Source organism: Phaethon aethereus (assembly GCF_964289735.1).
Source record: "Phaethon aethereus genome assembly, chromosome: 15".
Lineage (NCBI taxonomy): Eukaryota > Metazoa > Chordata > Aves > Phaethontiformes > Phaethontidae > Phaethon > Phaethon aethereus.
Window position 1 is genome coordinate 14,812,582 of NC_138591.1, and position 25,603 is coordinate 14,838,184.

Here is a 25,603-nt window from a genome sequence, read left to right on the forward strand (position 1 = left end):
TTCTTAATCTCTCTGCTTTTCCATGACCATTTATCTGCCTCTTCCTGATCACAGACTACTCTTGATCCATGCCTCAGAGTTTCAGATCCAATCATCAATATTAAGACCAAGGGAAAACTTGAGAAAATGACATTATATTTACTAAATACTAGTATCCTAATTCAGGAAAGTATTTCAGCATGTGCTTTACTGTAATTTCAGCGCCTTCTTAAACAGATGCCAAACGCATGCCAAAATACCTTCCTTTACTGGAGGCTGTCAAATGAAACACAGATTAATTACAATTTGTCACACGTCACTTTACAGCACTGTGGCTTCAACAGACCTGAAGAGTATGTGTATTCATATATCATATTTTGTCACTTATCTTTACAAACTTAAAAAAAAAAAAGGAGAAATCATACATTTAGGATAATAATTCTCTAAAATACAGCGATGCTCATCAAGGGAAAATTCAGTGCAGGTAACACAGTGGTAGCATATGTGCATTTTGTTTACTGTTTTGCCATTAATGTAATCAGTTATCCCTACCAATAACACATAGCATAACCATTACGTGCTGTGTTGAAGGTTTCATTTTTGCTTGAGAGAAGACCATGCTTTTCTTGTATCTAGTCTGTGGCTTTTCTGCTGTGATTTCCATAATAGTGTCCACTCAAACAGTGGGTGTCTTGCGTTGTACTAGTTGCGTTGTACTAGTACCAAAAGCCACCCATGTGCATTGCAGTAGTTAAACATGTCCTATACTAATGTAAAAGCCATACAGTAAAATGAGGTTTCTTCACACATTTCTGTAGTAATGGGGATTGGGGCATTGTGACACTAATGTAATATCCAGATGGACGGGTGTGGTGCTCCTGTTCTTTGGACATTCAGAAGCACAGATCACATACTTTGACAAAGCCACGTGCAGAAACTTATACTGCCGCACATACAGCAGCACCCCAAAATTAAGCCTCAGCTGAGCTGCTGATGGAGTGATACGGAAAAATTGGTAAAGAGCTAGCCTGTGCTTTAAACATTTTTCCTCCTACTTCACAGAATTTGAAAGCCAAAAACTGCAGACAAGGCTTCAGAGTGCTGATTATTTAAATAGATTACTTTACAAATGTCACTCTGCAAACATATAGGCAAGATGATTGCTGTTTCTTTCAGCACTGTATCAGAAATAGACTCAATAAATGGGTTGTTTAAAAAAACCCAAACATTTATGAATTGTTTGAACCCACTGTACTGTGTCTTGTTTACTGCTGCTCTATGAAGCTTTTTTTAAAATAACGTGTTAAATCTCAGAGGGATTATCCTGAAATGAAATTTTTAATAACAGCAAAATAAACTCATCCTTCACAGTGCTCTGTGTCTCACAACTTAGTGTTAACTCTCACCTCTCCTCCCTGCTGTACATCTGTATCTACTAGCAAAATTTTATTATCTCCTACTCCCATTTCGGGTACCTGAAGGAAAGTTATGCTTCATACATTATATTACATTCTTCTCAAAAAGACAAATTAGATACCTAAGTAATTCTGCGGATCTAAAAATCTTATCTATAATGTCTTGCAACTGTAGTAAGCTAAGGAAAATTCTAGAAGGAAAGATTGAAGGAATGAGGATTGCACTAACACAAGAAGAGAAGGCTGAGGTTGACATCACTGTCTTTAAGCTGATAATGGGCCACTATGAAAAAGATGGAAATAATGCATTTTCTATGCCCACTCTGTATAAAACAATAGTGGGAGGTTAAATTACAAAATAGAAAAATTTTAAGTCAGACATTAGGGAAAAAAACCCCCACCTCTAATGCAAGCATAAAATGCCTGGAGAGGTTAGAGAGTCCCTGCCATTCAAGATCTTAAGAACAGGCTCGACAAACATCTGTCAGTAATGACACAGACAAAGTTGATCTGGCCTTCAGGCAGAGAAGTAGATTACGTGATCCCACAAGGTGCCTTCCTTCCCTATTTTTCTCCATGTCTGTGATATACACCTCTTCTAGGAAGTAGTACACTTCAAGAGCTTTCTCATTTGTTTGTGGGTATTTTGCATTTTCAATCTTGCAGACAAAAAACACAGCAGGAACCAGCGGCTAGAAGCGGAAATAAAGAGAAACAGAGCCTCGCAGTATCGTAACTGCAAGGGTAATTAAACATTCAAACAGTTCAGTCAGGTATCAGTGAAACTGATGGAATCAAAATTACTTGGATGTTTAAAACAAGATTAAATATCTTCCAAAAGGTCTGCTTTAAGCCAGTCTCAGAGAAATTCTGTAGCATGTATATTCAACAGGACAGGATGAATTATCATAATGATCCTTCCTGTCTTGAACATCTTTGAATCTGTGAATCAGAAATCCCTTTTCACAGCAAGAAATCTTTCTTATATATATGTATACATTCACTTTCTGATTCTGAAAAGAAATACAAAAAGATGATAACAACAACAACAAAAAAATCGGTTTTGTTACATTAGAGAAATGGGTTTTGCCAAAGAGCACAGAATCAATTTTTAACAAAAACGTTCTGTCCTGAGACAGAAAAAGAACCATTACACGTTCAATTTGGTTTTTCTGTTTCTGCAGTAGGCAATATATATTCAAAGTCTCCTGTCCTGTTAGAGAACAAAAGCTAACTATTAAACAAAGTCACGAAGTATGTACACTCTTCTTCTTCCAAAAAGGCGTGGAGGGTTAATTAACGCTAACTACTTCACTTTATTCTTGAACCACAACTGCTATTTAACAAGCACCCCCCTTCAAAAAACAAGTTTTACCTATATTTATAACTTTCATCCTTCCCTCCAATGAAACACACTGCTTAAGCAGAATTATGTGTGTATACAGAAGAACAAAGTGGTCAATACAACAAATACTAACAATGCAATAGTATCAGTACACAGTATATCCACAGACAAATTAATTCCTTAGTTTTAATCATTAGGTTAGGGACCTAGTAGTAAAATGGACAGCATTTTAGACAGTACATTTGAGAATCACCTCATGAGCGAACAGGCATCATTCTCAAGAAATACTTCCACGAATACTTTAAATGCTTGCTAGTATGCAGTGTTCCCTAAAAATATGCCTTGGATCTGTTTTTGAAGGTGTCTGATTCCCAACTCACAATCTATTTTTATGCTGCGGATGCTGTATCTTTTTTTTTTTTTTTTTGCAACAGAAATGAAGAATGGTGCTCAGAAGATAATTTTATTTAAGAAAATGCAAAAAAAAAAAGGTTATGCCATTCTAGTGACAGAGAGGTGTTCCAAGTTACATAAAAAAAGAAAACATTACTAAAGCAACAAGGTGAGAGAAATGAGAGAGGCATATAGAATACAGAAACTGAGAAATACGGGGTAAAAACTGCAATATTACAACAACAGTCTTATAGAACGGTATCAAGAAAATGAAGCCCTGGGCAGATTATTTGCTGTGTCAGAAAAGAAGTGGTGCTCAGAAATAAAAAATAGAATAAAACCATGAAATATGGGCTTATGTAGTCTGGCTCTAACCCAGAACTACTTTTCAGTATTTCAGGTACTTGATCTTAACTTCTGGAACTGAGGGAAGGAAAATCTCTACAACGAATTCAAGTAACAAACTGAAAACGTAAACCAGAAAATGACATCCCATCTATCCAGAAGGACAATACTACACATTTATTAATACTTTGAAATAATCTCTCCCATGCTAAATAAGATTCACCAAAGAATCACGGGACTACCTTTTCCCTTCTTGAGCTCCAATTTCTTATTGGTACCAAGAGAATAAAAATATCTTTCTCAGCATCTTGCTATTATCCTGCTAGAGGAAGGCTTTTATTAAAAAAAGTATTTTGTGCAGTTCTGAAAGAATCAACCAATAATAATGCCAAAGATAAATGTACAACCTCCCACCAGGAATATACTGACCTCAAGATGACTGCAGAACAGCATATAAAAAGTGCACTTCACAGACACTTAAGCAAGACACTGCTTCTTGAGGACAACTACCAGAAATAAACACATAACCATCACATCAGTTAACACGCACAGAATCATTTTCAGGCACATGTAAAGGGCATATGCTGCCCAGCAATGTTCTAGGTACTCCTCAGAAGTCCCCCAGTTCCAGAGGACTAAGAGATACTTAAGACACTCTCTCATAGAAACAAAGCGTATTTTTCAGAAATCCAGAAGAGTCTCACTTTCTTGCCTTTATGAAATACAGGTCACTGTGTATCATCATCTGCACATGAGACTACAGGCCAACTCTATCCCCATTTCTGCCATGAGTAAAGGTAACATGAGATACTAAATCTTACTTACATCCACCTGAAGAAGAATTTAACAAAGACATTAGAGAACTAAGACCAGAGAAAAACAGGGAATCAGTATTTGCTGATTTGTGTCTTATTACAGAAAAGTAAAATTAGAATAGCAGACAGGTTTTAGAGTTCTCTTGCATATTTCAGTGAAGAGACTTACTGACTGCCCAGCAACTTACAGATTCTTTTTACAGACCTGGCACAGAGCTGTTTACATTATTTAAAGACAGGCATTACACAACCAAAAAGCAATGTCTGTCTTGCATTTTTGCATTGTCGTCTTTCCCCCCTCAAAAAAAAGAAAAGTACCAAAGAAGACTGATATGAAATACCCAGTGACATTTTTAGGTCAACACACTTTCATAGCGTTTGTATGATATTCTGATACAATGAAAATATTCAATCACTGCAAGTTTTTGAGATACCAGGAAGGCATGCTTTTCCAGAATGGCCAAATATAATGTGTTCAGTTACAATACATATCACAAAATATATGAGTATTTGATTCTCAGCATCTTTTTCAACAGTAGATGCTATCATATTATTGGAAATTACAAATCCCACTCGCCAAATAAACATGTCATACATGATTCTAAAAGTCTCCAGGTCTACAGTGCCTTCCTCCCTTCACTACCAGTACACTACATTTCAGGCAAAATATGCAAAAAAGAGGAAAATATATCCCTGTAGTCATCATGTTGCCATCATAAAGCTGATTACAGTGACGATTAGACTGAATGTGGAACATTACAAGGCATAGTATCGCAAGCTTTTTAAGTCAGTTGGCAACATAATACCAAATGCCACTCAGAAATCAGGCTTCAAGTGTTATCAACCCTGAAATGCATATGAAATTTTCTCATGGATTGAAAGTTTCTCTTAAAGATATAGTTTACAGTGCAGTGCATTGGGGCACAGACTCAGAGCTGTCAGTCAGGTCTCCTTATGTTTTTCTCACTTTTGTTGTGACTCTCAAAAAGCTACTGCAGATGAAAGTCCATATAAACTGCCTTCTTTCCAAATCTGTGCTTCCCTGCTGGGAACATACTCAGCAGACTTGGCTTACAGTACAGGATGTATATACTGGGCTTAATTGTGCCTAACAATCGTCTTGGCCAGCGGAAGGCATATTCAGATGGGAAATGTGTATGAACATCTGTTACGTTTCCCTACGCCTAATTTTAACCGTTCCTTCATGGAGGAAGGCATAAAAATCAAAGCATTCATTTCTGCAGTAGAAGGACCATGTATTCACTTCAGTCAATCCAACACAGTATGTCAGTTAACAATCGTACTCTGAGAATCCCGCAATGGATTCATTTCATTTCCTACAACAGCAGTGTTCAAAAGGCTCAAGTGTGTTTTAACAACTTATGTCTACATAACTAGTCACCACAGGAGCCAGTGAAGACAGTTTCCCAGTACACATTGACCAATGCTATAATGAAATCAATCCATCTATTTCTTTTCTTACAGAACGATTAGTGTTGAAAAATTTCTTTGAATAATCAACAATTTTAGGTAACCTTTAGAACTATTTAGAAGTAAATCCTTACACACAATATTTTCCTTACTTTTTATATTTAAGATTCTGAGTGAATAAACAACCATGGAACTACAGAGAGACATTTCTGCAACTGCAGACTTTTTTTTAAATGAGTTTTTTTTTTTTAAATGAGATATTGTGTATCTACATAGTAAAAAGTGAGATGGATACTTATGTCTTAAAGAGAACATGGAAGCCAGATGTTTAATTTTATGAGTTGATCACAGACAGTTTTAGATATTTTAAAGATTTCAAGTTATCTTTATTCTGGTTTTAGACATTATAAGGCCAAAAAGACAAAAAATAATATGGGTACACCCTTGTGTCTAGACACAAGGTTTTAAAAAAAGTAATAATCAAAAGCACAATTTATTCCTGTGTTCCAGAAGATGAGGGAGGTGCTCCAATTACACTTAATTTCCCTTAGTGAAAGGAAAGATTGTGCTGTCTTTTCCATGTTCATCTCAGAACAGACTCTTGCATGACTTGCCACAACAGAACACGCTAAACTGCTCATTCACCTTGTTCTATCTCATGACAACGTAGAAAAGATTGCTGCACTTCTGAAAGTAACATTCATTGGAATGGAGATCAGATAGCGAAACCATGCTCTGTGGCTTGAACCTGAATAGACAGCTTTCCAATATAGGACAGTTTTCAGGTACTGCAAACTTAGTACTAATTATTTATTACGAATGCTTAACAAAGTTTCAATTATTTAAGATACTGAGGACCAGACCTGCTCAGGTATGGTTCAGCCTCTATAGAATAAAACTTTCTTAAGACTCTGTTAAACTCTGAAAAACAATGGCTTTTTTGAGAATTTGTATTTTCTGTTTTGTAAACAAACAAACAGCATCTTCTTCCACCCTGTTTTTTGATGGCTCTAAATAGTACTTATGTCTTGGAATTTTTTTTTTAATAACTGAACTTAAACATTTTCATTCAAACAGGGCACTGAAATATAGTTGTAGAGCTTTACTTTCTCTCTGTACCTCAAATGTCAGCAAGATAAATCTTTTTTAAAAAATGTATTGAAATAGTGTTTTTCAGAAAAATTCCAAGTCAAAGAGAAAGAGAACCCAGCAAATGTGAGCTTATTTCATTAAAAGTGAGCTTTTCTGTATTTCTTGGATATTAAAATTTATCTCTAGTCTCTTTTCGCACAGACAAGATCAAATACATCAGAGAAAAGAAAAATATTAAAAAGCTGGTCAAGCAGTAAGCCCCCTCACCTAAAAATAAAATAAAACAAAACCCTGTACACAAAAAATACAGAGCCAACACTTAGAGAATAAGGAACCATTTTGCACAGGGGGGTATACAACTTCAAACTTTCTTTCAGATAACTGAGACAGGTTCCCATGTTAAGCACTCAATTCAACATCCAACTAAGCCTAATCACCTGAGTCACAGAGAAAAGTTACCCCTAGGTATTAAGGAAGGATTTATCAGGTTTACTAATTCACTAAAAGTCAGCATCACACTGAGGCTACTAGGGAAAAAAAAAATATTCATTTTGTATTATTATCTACAAGATCATTCGCAGATGCAGGAAGACCTGCTTTCCCTCACCTCTAGTCATCTTTTATTTCCCAACTAAATGTCATCTTTCTCGCTTTTGACCAACTATGTGGTTATATCTTTTAAAAACCCTGACAGTGAGGGAATTTTTTAACCTGTTCTTATCACTCTTCGGAATTCTCACCTATGTTCAGGTTCTGATTTAATATAATCGTAAGATTTTCTCTAGGATGGAAGCCAAGTAAAACATTTGGAAATTCCCTTTTTTCTCTTTGCTGCTCTCAAGTGTCAACATGATTTGTTCTCAAAGTATTTGAAACATGCTTGTATGCTGTACCACCGTCAGTAAAAAAGACGACAGCTGATGCATACCTGCACAGTTACTGGTAACCTTCAGAGAAATCTATGCATTTGCATTTTGGCAGCCATCCTCTTACCTGGGTTAGATATTTTGCAGCTTACATGTCTAAGATGGCTGGAGATGCATTTTACTCTATTTGCTAGATATTCAAATGTTTACAGAGAAAGCAAGGTGTAACAGACATTTATCAGAGTAAAACAATATATAACCAACCTACCATTTTCTCCTCCTTTACTTTTAAATTTTACTACTTAGCACACAGGAGGGCATTACATACTTTTGAAATAGTATGGCAAAGTAAGGACACAGACATACCAAAAAGTGTGCTTCTAGCTCTACAAGATGAAAAAGCACAGGAGTAATGATCATTTCACAAGATTTTTAAGCTGTCAGAATTAAAAAAAAAAAAAAAAAATCAGCATAGTTCAGATCAGTCCACTGTTTTATGAGTATTTTTAGCTTTATCCTAACAACAAATAAGTTGCTTTTACTTAAGGATACTTTCCAATAACGTTTGAATAACACTTCCTTGAAATGCACAATTTGTTTTTTTTTAATTCAAAGGCCTCAAACAAAACCTTAGAAGGCAGAATATGAACCATTCTGACTCTTGAATATAGGCAAGAAACTCTTACTTTTTTCTCATCTTGAGCAGCAATAAAACAATATGTAGATAAAAAAAATAAAGACATTCTTTACTGACTTAATAAAGCCATCAGAGTTAAGGAGGATTAAGTCATCCTCCAAGGTATCTAGCTCATGTATCTCTGGCCACCAGAGGAAAAGAAGGAACAAGGGTATCGGAATTTAACATAATGCACAATAATCTGAATCTAATGAAACACAAGTGGAAACTGACACAGAAAATTCACCTGGATCAAATTCCTATTATCTATTTACAGAGTTCATGACCTGTCACAACACTGAAAAAAAAACAACCCAAATTTTTCAAATTATCTGTGAAATCTTTTCCTGCTCGTAAACCTAAGACAGCTGTGATATCTAGCTGGCAAATAGTCAGCCAGGTGAGATTCCATCACTCTCACCTAGTAATGGAACAGTTCAACTGCAATCCCCAATTACTTCAGCTGAAAATATTTACAATTCAAATTATGATGTCCTCACCATATATTTTCCACAACTCGGTCTATTGAAGTAGACATTTCAGATGTTTTTACAACACCCTCTTTGAAACAAAGGCCGAGAAAAGTTACCTGCATACCTCAGCTAAAAAAAAAAAAAAAGCAGGCAAAACAGACCAAATAAAACAAAAGATGTATTTTAACTGGGTTTCTAACTTTAGCTCATGTAACACAAGATAACTTATCAGAAGGTAAATAGGTAAAATATTCAAGCCAAGTCCATAAAAATAATTCCTCTATATTTAAATATACAAACATATTTTGTTATCAGTTGTGTATCATTCTACTGAAAGCAATAGACCTTCAAAGTTGTATCTCCTGGCATAATCTGGCCATTGGAACTTTTATTACTGATGATTATGCATGAGTCAGAAAACAAAAACAAACAAAAAAAAACCAGCTCAAATTTCAGATCCTTAGAATAGCCCTAGCAGCTTGCTGGCTTCTAGTCAGGGAAACCAAATTAAATAATCAGCCTTTGCAGAGAATCCAAATCTTAAAAGTTTTGTCTTATTTAGCAGATGAACAAATAAATACAACCTGTTCTAATGAAACTTATTTTGTATGTAGAAACTATTCTGTTCATAACAAACTCAAATATCCTTTTATTCATTCCACTTAAAAAACACTGCAGAAGCTGCAGCCATGAAGGCCCAGATGCACCCAGTTTCTTGCCATACTAAAACACTCCATTGAAGTGCATTATCCAACACACATGCTAGTAACCATAATTACGTATCATAGTGTATAAAATTTACTGATACTGATATTGCAGGCAAAAGCGGGACAGGAAAAAATTCTGTGTCTTTTGGGTGTCAGAGGAAATCTTTTGCTTTTTTGCTGAGCTCAGGAAGAAGCCCTGACTATAGCACAACATTGAGCTGAGAGAGTATGAGGTAATGTAGTATTGCCTGACTCATTCAAATTATGTTACGCATTGATTTCTGAAATAAAAGCTAGCAAGACAAAATTATGCAGATGGAATGAGAGAATAACCACTTGTTTCTTAGTTGAACTATTTCCATAAGCTATCCTTCTCACTAAAAAAGTCTTTTTGGTCAATGGGAAAGACATTCTGTGTGCCTGTCCCTCCCTCTCCTGCTTGCAGATTCACTCACCAGGTATTTTAGGATAGCCGCACTTATCAACAAGAAATAAAGTCAGGTTAAAACAAAATAAACTCTTGCAGTAGCAATAACAAAATACCTTCAAGTTGTCTGTAGCCTCTTGAGCAAATGACATGTTTCACAGAGAATGCATGTTGGCTACATTGCTTGATCCATGTATCAAAGTGAAAAAAAAAAAAATCTGAAGTTGTATTATCAGAGGTTTAAACATTGGTCACTGAAAATTTTTGCTAACAAGGTAATACAGACCACATCCATCACTATCACCACCACCTTACATGTCCTATTACAAGCACTTTTGATACACAAGGATGAAAAACTTTGTAACTCTTCGATTGAGAGGGAGAAGAAATTTTAGGTATACTGTCTCAAAACCAGAACAAAATAGGCACTCAGATGAAAAGTGATTGCAGTAGTAAAACATGTTAGTCCTCCACTCACAAAGCGCTGGGAGTACAATACTAGTAATAGGAGACCCTTATCATTTGCAAAGACAGAACAACACCATCAAGCCAGAATAAATGTGCATCTAAGGTAAATCATGTACTTACTGCATTTCAAATAGGCAATTCAGCCAATGTAAAGAGAAATTATGCACTGCATTCCACTAGATCGTAATCTAAAAATGACCGAAACAACTATATACCACTTCAGGCAACATGGGAAAAACTAAAACCTCTCATAATTTCTATTTCAAATGCATTATTCAAATAAAAGCTACTAAATTACCAAAGTCTTTTTCATGTAAAATAACACAACATTTACCAAAACTGGACTGCCAGAAAGCAAGTGTGATTTTCCAGGTAGTGTAGCACACTAGCATCTACAAGTATTCTGAATGTATTCACTGCTAGCACTTCTCAATACAGCACTAAACCAAGGATTTTACAGACTGCCAAAGATGGCACTGTGAAGTCTGCACCACCACTTTTCACAGCATATGCTAAGCAATTCTCTCAGCCCTAAAATAAAATGCAACTGTCTCCAGATTACCACTTTTCCTGTTGTCAGGCAAACGCACTAGTTAACTATCTATGGAAAATCAGATGGACAGATATAATCGAAATACCTTAAGAATAATTTAAGCTTAAGACTGATGTACTTAAAAGTACGGTAATTCCAAATTTATTAAAATAGTTAATCAGTAGCCATCTATTTCCTACTTCTACCCTCCTTTACCACCACATAAATAAGTAAATAAAAGCAGAAGAAAAAAAATGTTTGAGCCTCACTGGATGAAGTCTTTAGCAATAAACATAACCTTAAACCCTCAGAACTCTTACTGCTAAAATAAAAGCATATTTTAAAAAATACTGACCATATTCAGAAAAAAACACCACCTTTTTAATTTTAAAGCAGTGCATTTTGTATGAAATGGAACTGTCTTTCTATTTAGAATTTTCCAGCAGTTTACTGAAAAGACTAAGTAATTTCAACTTTACTAATTTTTATAATAATGCATATGAACGCCTCTCTCTCTGCTAAATGGAAATTGAGCCACCTAAACCAGCCATGTAATAAATAATTTAGCATCCACCACTAAAATGTCATATACTGCTAGTGTTTCTAAAACATTTTATCATAATCCTAACATTCCACGCATCCAGAGCAACTGCAAAGATTTTATATACCTGAACTACTCAATGCCACGAAAAGATGAAGCTAATATGGAGACATTTAACTTACTCTTCTACTAAACATACTCTTTTATGAATTGCAAAATAGTTTTCTTGATGCTGTGCTTTGTAATTTTAATGATGAACAGAACTTGGTTTCGCATGTTTATTCTGAGAACATGCAAGATGGTACAGTAGCACACAGCCACACCTCCTGACAGCAGAGCAATGGTCCCACACCCTGGCCAGTGCAGATGGATCTCTCTCATGTGACACCCTGCTGAGTTCACTGCTTAGCTGGACGTCAGGGTTCCCCCATGGGAATCAAATGGCAAAATCGGGATACGAACCGAGGGCAGGATAAGAAGTCTCTTAATGGATCACCACTTAATCCTCTTATGGCATATTTTTTTATTTCACCTGCCAGGAGAAAAAGCATGATAGTTTTGATATAAGGTGGGCCTTGCTGTCCACAGCATATGCAGTTGCTGGATTGCAGTTCCTGTGTTGGTCACAGTGTAATTGTGACAGCCTGTGAAGCCGCCACTACATCTTTTGTGCCAAGTCAGAAAACATCTCTCCACCCACATGAGGCATAATGCTATTTATGCATCATTTGTACTTTCATGTGATTTTTCCCTCCTACAGTTTCACCCAAGAGGAAGAAGCGAGAGGAAAAGATATTTTATTTTCCTCATTAAAAATGTGCTAAGAAATCACAGGCAATAATAATACCATCATTCTAATCAGTTTTTTTTAAAGGTATATTTATTCATTGTAAAATTAAGTTTGCAAATATATTTAACATAATTCGATATATTTTTACGTATCTGTAAGTCTGAACAACTACCTTCTCTCTCTCCAAGAACATATGCATTCCATTTTTCATCATCTCAAACATATGACCTCAGTAAGAGGAATACAAATCTTCTTAATAGAATAATGCATGCAATTGGGAAAATACACATGGCTGTTCATCTGAAGTGTTTCCAGAGATGTATCCACAGTATCTGCCCTCTTTTGTTTGTCCTAAGTTTCACACATTCCAGTGCTCTCTAACAAGAGGGTGTGCCAAAAGCAAGCAGAGGATGTAGGATAGAGTTTAATGATGAATTTAGGAGAAGAGGCTGGAAAAGGCTGCATATATACAGCATGAAGTATAAATAATATACAGCGCTTGAAGGTGCAGAACCCCTGAAGACTAACAGTCCTCTACAGTGATCTGAGCTCTCTCTTGCTCAACCATACAACACAAAACATGAAAAAAACCCCAAAATAGTCCCCCAAATCTCTATGCAACACTCTACACTCTTTTCATAGGCGATCTTGGTGTAAATCCAGTTGGAAATCATGGGGAATCCCTAATCAGAAATAAATATACTTTCTGTAGAGATCCATGCAAATAAATAAATTGTAATCTTATAAGCATCTAAAATGTTAAAACGGTATTTGAAAATTCAGGGTTGTGTCTCTCAACCTGCAAGCCAGTAAAAAGATTTGCACAATCAGTTTATCAAAGCATATTTTTGAAGAAAGTTTCCATTACAGTTCTGAACATTATGTAATTACTGATTAGAAGAGGATGACATAAATATGCCTGTCAAGTGTCCTTTGCATTATTTTGATTTGGATACTTTACTTACGTTTACTCTAAGAGACAAGCAATAAGCATTCTGGTATAAAAAGCTGATTGCAGATACTGCAAATGCAGATAAAAACTTGAGTGAGAAAGTGGTTAAAACATTTAATGTTCTAGTTCACCCACTAAGACAGTAACTCAAACATTTGTTTTGTTTCCAAAATGCAATTTTCAGGTATGGCACTAGAGTAAGGGAGAGAAGAGGGAAGACTAGAGAAGTATCCAGAAGAACAACATTTTTCAATTGTACCTGTAAACATACATATTTTTTTGTAGGACAATTCTTATTGCTTGACTATTGTAGACCTATGCTAATGGAGTAGCATAGACCTGGATATATCTTTCTAAGGAAAGAAATAAAATAAAAAAATTTTGAAATAAGGCATCCCAAATTTTCAAAGGGCCCTTTCTTCTAATCTATCTGTTTGGATAATGTGTCCAGAGTGGCATTTTGTAATGACAGCAACTTTCCAACAAATCAATAGTTATTTAATTCCCAACAAGCTCTCGAGTCCATTAAACCTGATTACATTCACCCATTTCAGTTGGGTGCAGTTATTTTTCCTACACCAGCACTTAATCTATAACAGGAACTTATGAGAACTTTCAAAAGCAATTTCAACATCAATCAGCATAGAGTGAAAGGCACGATTTGCTTGTAATTATTTATTGGACAGGATGGCACAGGGTCTGACTGAGCTCTAGCGTCCGACCTTCGTCCCCAAATTCTAATGGATGTGAACGCCTGCTTGATGTGTTCAAATGTGCCACTGTGTCTCACCGCATAACAAAAAAAAACAAACAAACAAACAAAAAATTGCATCAGCTTGCATGTCCCAGATGACACAGCTTTTCAATACCTGATAATGGCCACTGTGCAATGCTATATTTTTATTTTAGACATATGTGTCTGATAGTAAGTCTAAAGTGAAGAACACAACTCTCAGTCTTTGATTACCAATTAATGAATGGACCTATATGGAAAAAAAACACCTGTTCCATGCTGTGATTGTCCCTCTACACCAGCTAACTGTTGTAGTAAAGAAGCATAAAGAAAATTTGCCTCTCCTCCACAGTTAATTTGACTGATCATTAGCATGACACAGAAATGCCATAATACACTTGTGTGTCTCTCGACCCTGCTAATGCATAACATCTAAACTACTGCCATTTATAAGTTACATTGTTTTTTTCATTTTGTCAATGCTTGGAAACATTACTGGAATTCTTTCTTAAGGTCTTATAATACTGTAAACAACAGAATACATTTTGCTTAGTGTCTATATGATCTATTCAAAATCCGAAGTCTAACAGCAGAAAAAAGTAGTAGGATTTTTTGATAAAAATAAAACAAAATCAAAACCAGACAATACAACAACAATTAAATCTAGTGACTGCCAGTTAACTTCTAAAATACAGAACTCTCACCCTGAAGCAAGATCTTACACTTTCAGGGCTCAAAAGAATTAATATGATGTGCATAAGTATCCTGAGAAGGTGATATATTTCTATACACACAAAAACACAAACCCTTTTTTCATTCAGTGTGACACATAACATATGAATTAATGCATATTTAATACTAGTCATATTTGCTGTGCTAAAACACTTAACCTAAACACATCACTGTAAGTTACTTTGTCTTATGACCTTCCGTGGGAATGCTGACTCCCTCAGAAACCTAGAATGGATAGCAAATCCTCTGCCCTGTGGTCAACCTCGTGAAGCAAAGGCATGAATGTTAAACAGCAGACAAATCAATACAAGCAAATATAGCTCAACTACACCATTTATTCAGCCATGAGAGATGTCAATACACAGATTAGGGTGATCCATCTTTTTGATTTCCTACTATCTTCTCACTGACTACATGAGAGCTTTTGCCTGTATTAAAAGTGTTTGCTTTCTCAACCATAAAAATTCCAATTATTACTCTAAGTGCACTAGAGTTAAGTTGCTTGTTGGAAGCGGCCTTGCATTACCTGAACAAGTCCAGCGAAGTATGGTGCTGCCGGCAGAATCATTGGCACTCCATACGGATGTAGCAAAACTCCTTGAGACGACAACATGGTTTAAGTGATAGTATTACTCCCACTAAAGCTAAACACATCAATTGAAAGTTAGGGGAAAATCTATATACCAACTTCTTCCAAACTCAGAGCTAGAACCAAACAACTTCTGTCAGGGGCAAAGCCCACATCAGCTGTAAAAAAAAGAAAAAAATTGACGTCAGCAACTCTTAATGTTAAAATTTTCTTCAGAGACAACAGACAGAGACAACAGCTGCAAACCTAACTCTACCAAAAAAGGAAGGTGCTATTTTGGAACCAGCTTAAGGAACATGACTAATCAACTACCCTTTATCAGTTCAGATTTTGAAGTACTATACTCAGACAGATCAAATTCTGTACAGATCTACTGATTACAATTCATTTTCCTATCAGTTCTGGCATATACATGACAACAGTTACTATTAGAAGCCATTTAAAAATAAACAGGTTTATCATGATTGCATAAATAAATGTTTCCCTGTACTAATAAGCTGTTAAACAATATTCATGTGAGTTTAAACTTAAGTCTGTCATATTTGACACATATTCTGTTTTGAGTCATTATACTTTTCTTGTTTATTTGAAATATTTGAGCTAACTAATGTAAGCTAACTACTTCTATTAGTATAAACTGTATTTTAATGGCTTTTCTAACCTTTCACAGCTATACTTAGCTTTAAGCTTCACATCATAGCTTTTTTTAAAAGAACTGATTTGACCTTTAGAGTGTTTCATATCCGTAAACTTACACTCTTAGTGTAAGAGACAAAAGAGTGAAATTTAGGTTGGTTTCCCCCCTAAACAAAACAGAGTTGCTTTTTAATGTACTACTAGCAAGACATTCTCAGAGCTAATCATTTTTACTTTAGAGAAAACAAACTTAGTCATTAACAGCTGTTTCATGTGCAATGTATCTTCTATTGCAGATATGACTAATGACAAGAATTACAATTGAGCAAGTTTTTTTTTAATTCAATAAAGAATTAGTTAGGTGCTTAAAACTTCATGTTACAAATTAAAAAAAAAAACCCAAAACCTCTCCTACCATCTTTGAATAACCAAGGTGCTTCACATCGCTAATTTCAGCTACTTGATTTTGTTGCATAATTACTTTTCCAGATAACTAATTGCAGACAAGATTTGATGTGATACTCAATTATTTAATGTCACATTTTGACCATCGTGAAAGGTTTGCAGTAATTGGTTCTCATGGATCCAGGCAGCTGTGTTGCATGATTCAGAAATCTACCTTAGCAGCTGCACATTGGCCCTCGTTACTCTCAGCCTTACACCATTTCTAACTTTAGATGTTGAATTGTGACCCTCTGCGATGCTCTTTTGCAAGACTGCCAATGAGGACAGCAATTGTCACGTGGTGAAGTGATGTTTACCTAGTTCCATCTCCTGCTATAGAATTGCCTCACTTTTCTGGTGGGGATAATGCTGTTCAAACTGGTTACCTGACAATGCTCAGCTATTAATCATATTTCTTGCTCTTTTCTTATTAAGGAACAGAACCCTGCCGTTTAATTATTAAGCACACAGGCTGACACACAGTGGATTTTGCCAAAAGATTTTCATAAACTCCAATACAAAACCACTTATTAACTGTCATACAGAAATATATAATGTATATATGAGAAAGCGAGCTGCTATTAGAAATCATTTTAAAGTAATCAATTTCTAAAGAAAATGTTCATTTGATCTATTACCTTATTTGTTTGGTCTAACAGAGTGAGCTGCATTTGAAGAGAAACAAGATTTCTTTCACCTAGGAATGGAGATTATAAAATGGATTCTGAAAGCTTTAGTCAAATGACTCCAGTGGGACAACTGACATAAATAAGGATTGTTAAATTGCTCTGTAAAATACCTAGTTGTTTTTTTCCTGCTTCAGCATATATATATATATATATATATATATATATATATATGATAAGATGTTAGAAAACCTAAAGGGCAAGTTGATTTGTACAGGGAAGCACAGGCTCAAGGGCAGCTTTTCTGTGATGTGTTTTGGGACAGTTTTTGCTTAACGTTTTCATTAATTATTTTGGCACAAAGCAACAAGCTGATGAAATTTCCTGATGACATAAAGTTGGAAGGTACTGTCAAGTATAAGAATATTATATAGAAAGAATTGCTCAACCTTACCAACTGCATTAATAGAAATGGGATGAAATTCAGTAATACGAAATGTAAGGTCATGCTTCTGCTACTAACAGAAACTTCAGTTCTAAACTCAGGAGGAAGAAAAGCAGGACCTCATTGCACCTGTTTAAGGACTTTGAGCTGCTAGTGTCATGCAAATATGAAAAGGCAAATTATCAGTATTTCCTAATTAATTTTATTTCTCAGTTAATTTCTTAGAGGTACTTCCAATAGGATACAGTTCTTTTCATCCACATTAAGAAAAAGGTTAAATTCAACTACAATAGCTGTAAAGAAAGTCTTTTTTTTGTGTTGTTCAGGGGAATGTAGCAACTATGATGTAATAGGAAGCTAAGAAAGTTTGATTTTTTAATCCTAGAAAAATGATCTGTGAACAGGGAAGAAAACAGTAGCAGGAAGAGACTGGTTAAGCTAAGGACAATCCTGACACACTAAAAATCAAGGAAAAACTAGTTATAAATAAATTTAGGCTGAAAATATTCTTTCAAGTTATTTCTAAAAAGTATTTTTGCATTGTCAAAGTGAGGGTCTAGAACAGCCTTCCAAATCCTGTAAAGAAAAAGGATAACTTATAAAATAAAATTATATGATGCCAATAGTAGTGTTAGTCTGAACTCAGCAACTTACAGCAGGACCCTTCCAGTTCTTTGCAAGCAGTATAAACATTCAAGAATAATGAAAATATCAAATGTCTAAGAAGCATTTATATTTACTACATTGCAGATTGTAATATATAAAAATAAACTTTCAAAATAAACTGTAGTTACCTGTTTTAATGAAATGATGCTTTGCTTGCCTCACTATAACAACATGCTTCTAAATGTATAGCTGTATGGCACTCCAAATCCAAGCTCTGACTTTCTGGTTGGGCTCTTTGGTGATGTCCCATGTGTGCACCAGCTACCTAAGTTCGCACAAACCTCTGTGAATCAAAACCACAGAAGTACAATACAGCTTTACTCGCATTTCCGCCCCGTGCCAAATTCTGAACTTACGCCAATGCAACTATATCAGCTTCACCAATTTATACCAACATATTTATTCTCCCTCCCAGCCATACAAAGAGGAACTTTGTCTTAAGGTTTGTAGTTCACTGCTAGTTAGCATTAAATGGTCCCTCCTTTTCTGCAAGAATCTATTGAATACATGAAATTTGACCATAAAGAGTGCTGGGGACTCGGAGAATGAGCCAGAAGAGTATTAAGTATGTTAATAATTCTGCTTCACTTTAGCAGGACCTCTAGCATGATTAAGGTTAAGCATGAGCCTAAATGTTTTTGGTAGGACAAAGCCAGAATGGTCAGTACTATGCACATCAATCACCTGTCTGAAGCCACTGATGGTGACAGTACTTACTTCTTGCCTACTCCAGGATTCTTACTCCCCGCAAAAAATTAACTGTGTGGATGGAAAAGGAGAAATCATCTATTTTAAACAATTATATAGCTTTTACTTCCATTACATTCTAGAAAAGTATAATGCTGTTCGAAAAAAATGACATGCTAAGCCATTTTCAGTATGCTAATGGAGGGCATGTTTCTTTCAGCTGTTTCCAAACACTTTTGGCTTGTTGATTGTTTTTTTTGTTTGGGTTTTTTTTTAATTAAAAATTTTCAAGGATTTTCTGAAACTGAAAATTTATTTTAAAAAATGAAAGGAGAAAAGAACAAGAAAATAGATGAACACTAGTTTTATATATAAAATATATGCACGCAAATAAAACATACAATGTCATTTGTTTCATTTCTGCAGAATTTTGCTAAAAGGCAGGTATCATTTATGAAAATGAATCTGCAGTTTTAAAAACTAGCAGCAATATAAGAATTTAGTCACATTGGACTGAAAACTCCCAGGTGATACTACCTGCATCATAGTTAAGAAGCTCATATAACACACACCTTTTCTAAACTTGTTAACTAAAGACTATTTTTGCACCAGTAACACAATGCATTTTTTAAATTGATTAATATAAGAGACTATAATTATTCTACCCAGAAATTGACTGAACAATCAAACTTCCAAAATCTAACAGAGTATTCCTGTTATAAACTTGCCTCTGAGAAAGAAGCTGGTTTTAAAGGTGAACAGCATAGGTTAAGCAAGCTAAGGTAGCAGTAGAAGGTCACAAAATACATCAGTGTTTCAGGCCCAGGAGTCTAATGCTATCATCTTACTTTTTAGCACAGAACTGAAGCTACTGACAGGAGTGCCCTAATAGTGATTTCACTGTGGACTTGCTAAGAAGTCATTTGCGATGGGAAGGAAATGGAGACTGCTGTACAGTATGGATGCACACAGAAAGAAATAAAGACAGAAGTATGCCTGAAAACAGGGCTACACATTCAGGCAGAACAAGAAAAATGAAAATTATGCAAGAAGGGCCAAAGTTTTGATCCCACCTGCACATAATACCTAAATGGCACGTGAGACAATGACCAAAATAGTCACCCAGGCAAAAGCAGATGCCTAGCTTTGCTACGGTTCAAGGTAAAAAAGACTTTAGTAACCTCCCTGGAGCCACATTGCCTGGAAAAGGCAAATCCCTGCAATGCAGTCATCAGTCAATCAACAAGGTATACTCTAATCAGATCCTGATAGAAGTAATCTATTTAGCCTATCTTTCTGCCAAATCATTTATTCTTCTTAATGCCTATATCTAGTTCAAAAATACCAGAAACAATGTTTCTTACAAATGCTATACAACACCAAAAAATTTCACAGAATCACTAGGTTCGAAAGGACCTTCAAGATCATCAAGTCCAACCATTAATCCAGCACCACCATGTCCCCCTAAACCATGTCCTGAAGCGCCACATCCACACGTTTTTTGAACACTTCCAGAGATGGCGACTCCACCACCTCCCTGGGCAGCCTGTTCCAATGCCTGACCACTCTCTCAGTGAAGAAATTTTTCCTAATATCCAATCTAAACCTCCCCTGGCGCAACTTGAGGCCATTTCCTCTTGTCCTATCGCTGGTTACTTGGGAGAAGAGGCCAACACCCTCGTTGCCACAACCCCCTTTCAGGTAGTTCCAGAGAGCGATAAGGTCTCCCCTCAGCCTCCTCTTCTCCAGACTAAACAACCCCAGTTCCCTCAGACGCTCCTCATCAGACTTGTGCTCCAGACCCCTCACCAGCTTCGTTGCCCTTCTCTGGACATACTCCAGCACCTCAACATCCTTCTTTTAGTGAGGGGCCCAAAACTGAACACAGGATTCAAGGTGCGGCCTCACCAGTGCCGAGTACAGGGACACAATCACTTCCCTACTCCTGCTGGCCACACTATTCCTGATACAGGCCAGGACGCTGTCGGCCTTCTTGGCCACCTGGGCACACTGCCGGCTCATGTTCAGCCGGCTGTCAACCAGCACCCCCAGGTCCCTTTCCGCCAGGCTGCTCTCTAGCCACTCCTCCCCAAGCCTCTAGCGTTGCGTGGGGTTGTTGTGAGCCAAGTGCAGGACCCTGCACTTGGCCTTATTAAACCTCATACAGTTGGCCTCTGCCCATCGATCCAGCCTGCCCAGATCCCTCTGCAGAGCCCTCCTACCCTCCAGCAGATCAACACTCCCACCCAACTTGGTGTCATCTGCAAACTTACTGAGGGAGCACTCGATTCCCTCATCCAGATCATCTATAAAGATATTGAACAAGACCGGCCCCAGAACCGAGCCCTGGGGAACACCGCTTGTGACCGGCCGCCAGCCAGATTTAACGCCGTTCACCACAACTCTCTGGGCTCGGCCGTCCAGCCAGTTCCTCACCCAGCGAAGAGTAAACCTGTCTAAGCCACGAGCTGCCAGTTTCTCCAGGAGAATGCTGTGGGAGACGCTGTCAAAGGCTTTACTAAAGTCCAGGTAGACAACGTCCACAGCCTTTCCCTCATCCACTAGGCGGGTCACCTGGTCATAGAAGGAGATCAGGTTGGTCAAGCAGGACCTGCCTTTCATGAATCCGTGCTGGCTGGGCCTGATCCCTTGGTTGTCCTGCACATGCCCTGTGAGCACTCTCAAGACCAACCGCTCCATAATCTTCCCCGGTACAGAGGTCAGGCTGACAGGCCTGTAGTTCCCGGGATCCTCCTTCCGGCCTTTCTTGTAGACGGGCGTCACATTGGCAAGCCTCCAGTCTTCTGGGACCTCCCCTGTTAACCAGGACTGCTGATAAATGATGGAGAGTGGCTTGGCAAGCTCTTCTGCCAGCTCCCTCAGTACTCTCGGGTGGATCCCATCAGGCCCCATAGACTTGTGGGTGTCCAGGTGGTTTAACATGTCCTTGACTGCTTCCTCCTGAATTATGAATTTCAAGTAACTTCTACTTCCTTCCAACATTGGCCTAACTTCCCCATCTCACAGATCATAAATAATTCAGGTACCACTTTAGCACCCTCTTTATAACTTATGCTATTTCATATTTGATTCCTTTAAGTTCTGCAAGCCTCCTGGCTTTTGGCCACCCTTCCTATTCTCCAAATGCTCTCCATTTTCTCTTTAAGATTTCTCAGTGGTAAAGAAAAACACAGAACTGAGAGGATAAAGTAGTTTCCAAGTCTCTTGGTAGTTTCCATCATCCACAGCAACTTTAGATTATTGTCCTTAAAATAGTATTGCCACATCAGTACCATTCATGCTCCAAAAGAGAAGGTGAGCCACCATTGATTAGTATTGCCCCAGATAAGTAGACCCAGACATTAAATGAAATATTGGTAGATAGAAAAAGGTGTCCTGCATGTCTTCTCCCACCTTCCCAACTACGGCGGCTGACACTTTTATACCTGCCACACTTGTCTTACAAAGACTATTTCCCCTTTTTGGTTTGACTAACTCTAGACTTTCTTTTTTGTTGTCAGTACTGTGCACTGATTCACCTGCTGCCCTAGTATCTCACTGGCTAAAGAATGGCCTGTTTATTTTGAGTTTCTTTTGGAATGCTCCCACAAAGATCACTTCTCCTTTCCCTCCTTGCATTGCCCCACAACACATCCTTTTACTACCTCAGCAACTATACAGTACTTGTCATTACCTTTCAAGGCTCACTTCAGCCTATTCCTACCCAGCTACTGCTGTGAACCACCGCAAGATTAATTTCTTCTTCATATTGCCTTGAATATGACACTCCTTCACCTTCTAACCACACTCAGGATGGCATAATGCCTTCTCCTATAACTTCCTGATACCAGGTAAAAACTTCCTATAAATATTTATGAACATTCTCTTTCAGCCCATAAAACCTCCTCGTGCCAGAATGCCAACAAAAAAATGCTGACTGGGGGATGAACTGACTGCTGAGTAGCATGATGACCAATATCTCTGCTCCTCTGCAAGTCAGCTCTACCTCTGTAAGCATCTTAGACTGTAAATTCCTTCTGAAGAGAACTGTGTCTGGTACAAGGAGATCACCACCTATGACAGTAATATGAAAGAATACACACGCTCAAAAGGTATACAGCTACTTAAGCTTCACTTTTTCAGGAATGTGTGAAGGCATTTTTACATAAATGGCTTGCTCTCTTCTACATCCTCAGAAATCTTCAGTTCCTGCTCAGATTAGATTGCTAGAGATACATATTTGTCCCCTGATAGCAGATACAATGATTTAGCCTTCAGTGAGTCACAAAACACAGTCACTTACACAGGCGATAAATATATGCCAGAAAGGAAGCAGGTTAAAAAGTGGAGTTAAGGGATGCCTCTGTGGCTGGACTTCCCTTTGGCTACCACAGAAATGTAGGGACCTGTCATCAACCATACATATCATGGCACAAAACCGGAGAACAAACTGAATCACTACTCCCTGAAAAAACAGATAGCTATAGGTGCTTTTTGACTTATCTGTGTTTTCATATGAATTAGAAAGATTCTGAATCACAACCAGATTTGTCTTTTTGTGCATGCATTCACGTCAAAATTAAAGCAGGATGAATCTGGGAGCTTCAGTTATTTAATGCGCTGGACACTGAATTAGGAAGAAGGATTAACATTAGACTACGCAAGAAGTCACACAGAAAATTATCTTCTAAAGCAAAAATGGTGCAGCACACATGGTGATGCAAGCCACTTGCAGGGCAGTTACTTCAATTAACAGCTCTGTAGGCCCTCTATGTGGGGCCTGTTTATGAAGGGTGTTTCTCTGTCTCCTATTGTCCTGGATCACTCAGAAAAGTTAGCTGCAGAACTGGAAAAAAAATACTATTGCTTTAACTAACAAGAGTTGATTTTGACATGTGTACATCACTACTTATTCACAACACCAAAGATGTGTTGCAAAGGCCTTCACTATGTTCCTTATGTCTTAATGAGCACTGCATTGTTTTCCTTTCCTTGCAGAGTTCCATACTGGCTTTTATTAAATAATTCCTATTGGCTGGATAGTGTACCAAATCAGTTGTATTTTCACTGTTGGCTTCTTTGAGAACAGACTCTTTCTCATCTCCAGGCTAGTTCAAATATCTTTCACTGCTCTGCTCTTGAGTTTATCTGCCATTTCTTAAAAAGTTGAGATAAGCCTCCAATCTATGTGAAGTTAAGCAGTTTTGAAAATTTTGTATGAAACGTAGAACAGGCACTTTCAAGATCCCATGCTTGTTTGACATCATGCAATTACATAGCCAAACTACTGAAAAAGACATACAACCTCCTATGGCATAAGTAATAAACAGTATCACATACATCTTTATTTAAAAAAATGTCAGGCTTATATATATGTATTTCACAAAATATGTATTACTATCATACTTTCATATATATTCCTTAATCTCATTCATTTATTTTTCTCTTTTGTATGCTGGATACAAGATGCCCAAGAAATATGTATTTTTGCATGCATGTTGTCAACAGGTAGGAGCAGTCTGTTAGCCTGCCCTTCGGCCCATTCATTTGCAAATACAGACCAGCAGCAACCAATGTATTTTTCATTGCAAACCAGGAACGGACTGACTTCTAATCAATATCCACTCTTAATGAATCCTACTGATATACCCAAGCAATGCCATGACAGATTATCAACCACTCCACACAGGATTTTTGCCCATACTTGAGCACAGAATCAGTCTCAGTCAGTATCAGTTCATAGCCATCATCTTGTTGACACCAACATGCATAAAACAGGATCTCAGGAATATAACAGTGTATTCTAGAACAGACAAGCCACCTGCCTGTCACTGTAATCTGTCAGGCTTTGGTTCTGTGGAGATGATAGCCACATATTTTTATTGCCAAATCTGGTCAAATAGACTTCTCTTTATTGCTGTAGTCAGCCTACTCTGGCTACTGTATCACAGGAAGCTACGACTTCTTCTTGACCCCAGTTAGCACATTCACTATTCATCAAAGTACAGTTTTCATTTGCTTCCCTTGGGAACAGCCAAATATCACTGGGAGGATCTTTCAATACAACTTCACCTTCTTAATACACATGGGATTTGCTGGTAAGTAACAGCTATTCATTCCCCTGAGTAAAGTTCATATTAATAGGACTGCACAGTGAATCATGAGATGGTATTAAATCATGCCTCCTGCCTGTATAAATACATCATTCAAGCACCTGACTACGCCAAGTGCAATGGTCTGACAGCAGAAACCATCACAGGGTAGATATCGTGAGCGAGCAGGGTGCCTTGGAGAAATAACCTATGCAAACCCCAAAATAATAAAGACCCTACAGGTCTTTAAACGGATCAGAGGGAATTTGTGTTCAGAACTGACAAGTTTCATATTCTCCAGAGATAAAATATCAAGACTCAAAGGCGTTAGATGTAGTGCAAGCTGTAATGCAGCTTTGTTCAAGACCTCGGCAATAGTTTTTAAGCACTGAAGTTTAGCCAGGAACTACAAGCTAGGAACATCTGAGGCAGGCAGGATTTGGCCAAAAGCATTAGAAAGCACAGTTGATATGATGTTTGCCTTCAAATCTGAACACCACAAAGTTTAGCAAGCTTTTTCAACTTTATTACTACTTTATGTCTGAAGACAATTCAGTCTCCTAGGTATCTCAGCGCAACTGTTTGGAGACACACTTAATCCCATGTCGAGCAATTCAGCCACCACTGCTAAACTCAGCCTGATGTCTTAGAGGTAGCTGCTGCGCAAGGCGTATCCAGCCAACAGATTACATAGCACAGGAGCACC

The 25,603-nt window shown here is 37.3% G+C and overlaps 1 protein-coding gene across 9 annotated transcripts in view; it reads right to left on the bottom strand.

The window, feature by feature from the left end:
• RBFOX1 (RNA binding fox-1 homolog 1) overlaps positions 1–25,603 on the bottom strand; it is a gene marked incomplete at both ends in the record, with an annotated part of 1,321,463 nt that overhangs the window by 249,638 nt on the left and 1,046,222 nt on the right. For 4 of the 9 annotated variants that reach the window (XM_082006874.1, XM_082006873.1, XM_082006869.1 and 1 more), the window contains one exon: positions 15,239–15,607. The exons of the other annotated variants lie outside the window; for them this stretch is intronic. In XM_082006874.1, the coding sequence (XP_081863000.1) occupies positions 15,239–15,325 (87 nt within the window). Of the gene's footprint in view, positions 1–15,238; positions 15,608–25,603 lie in introns of those variants that run through there. 9 annotated transcript variants of the gene reach the window in all.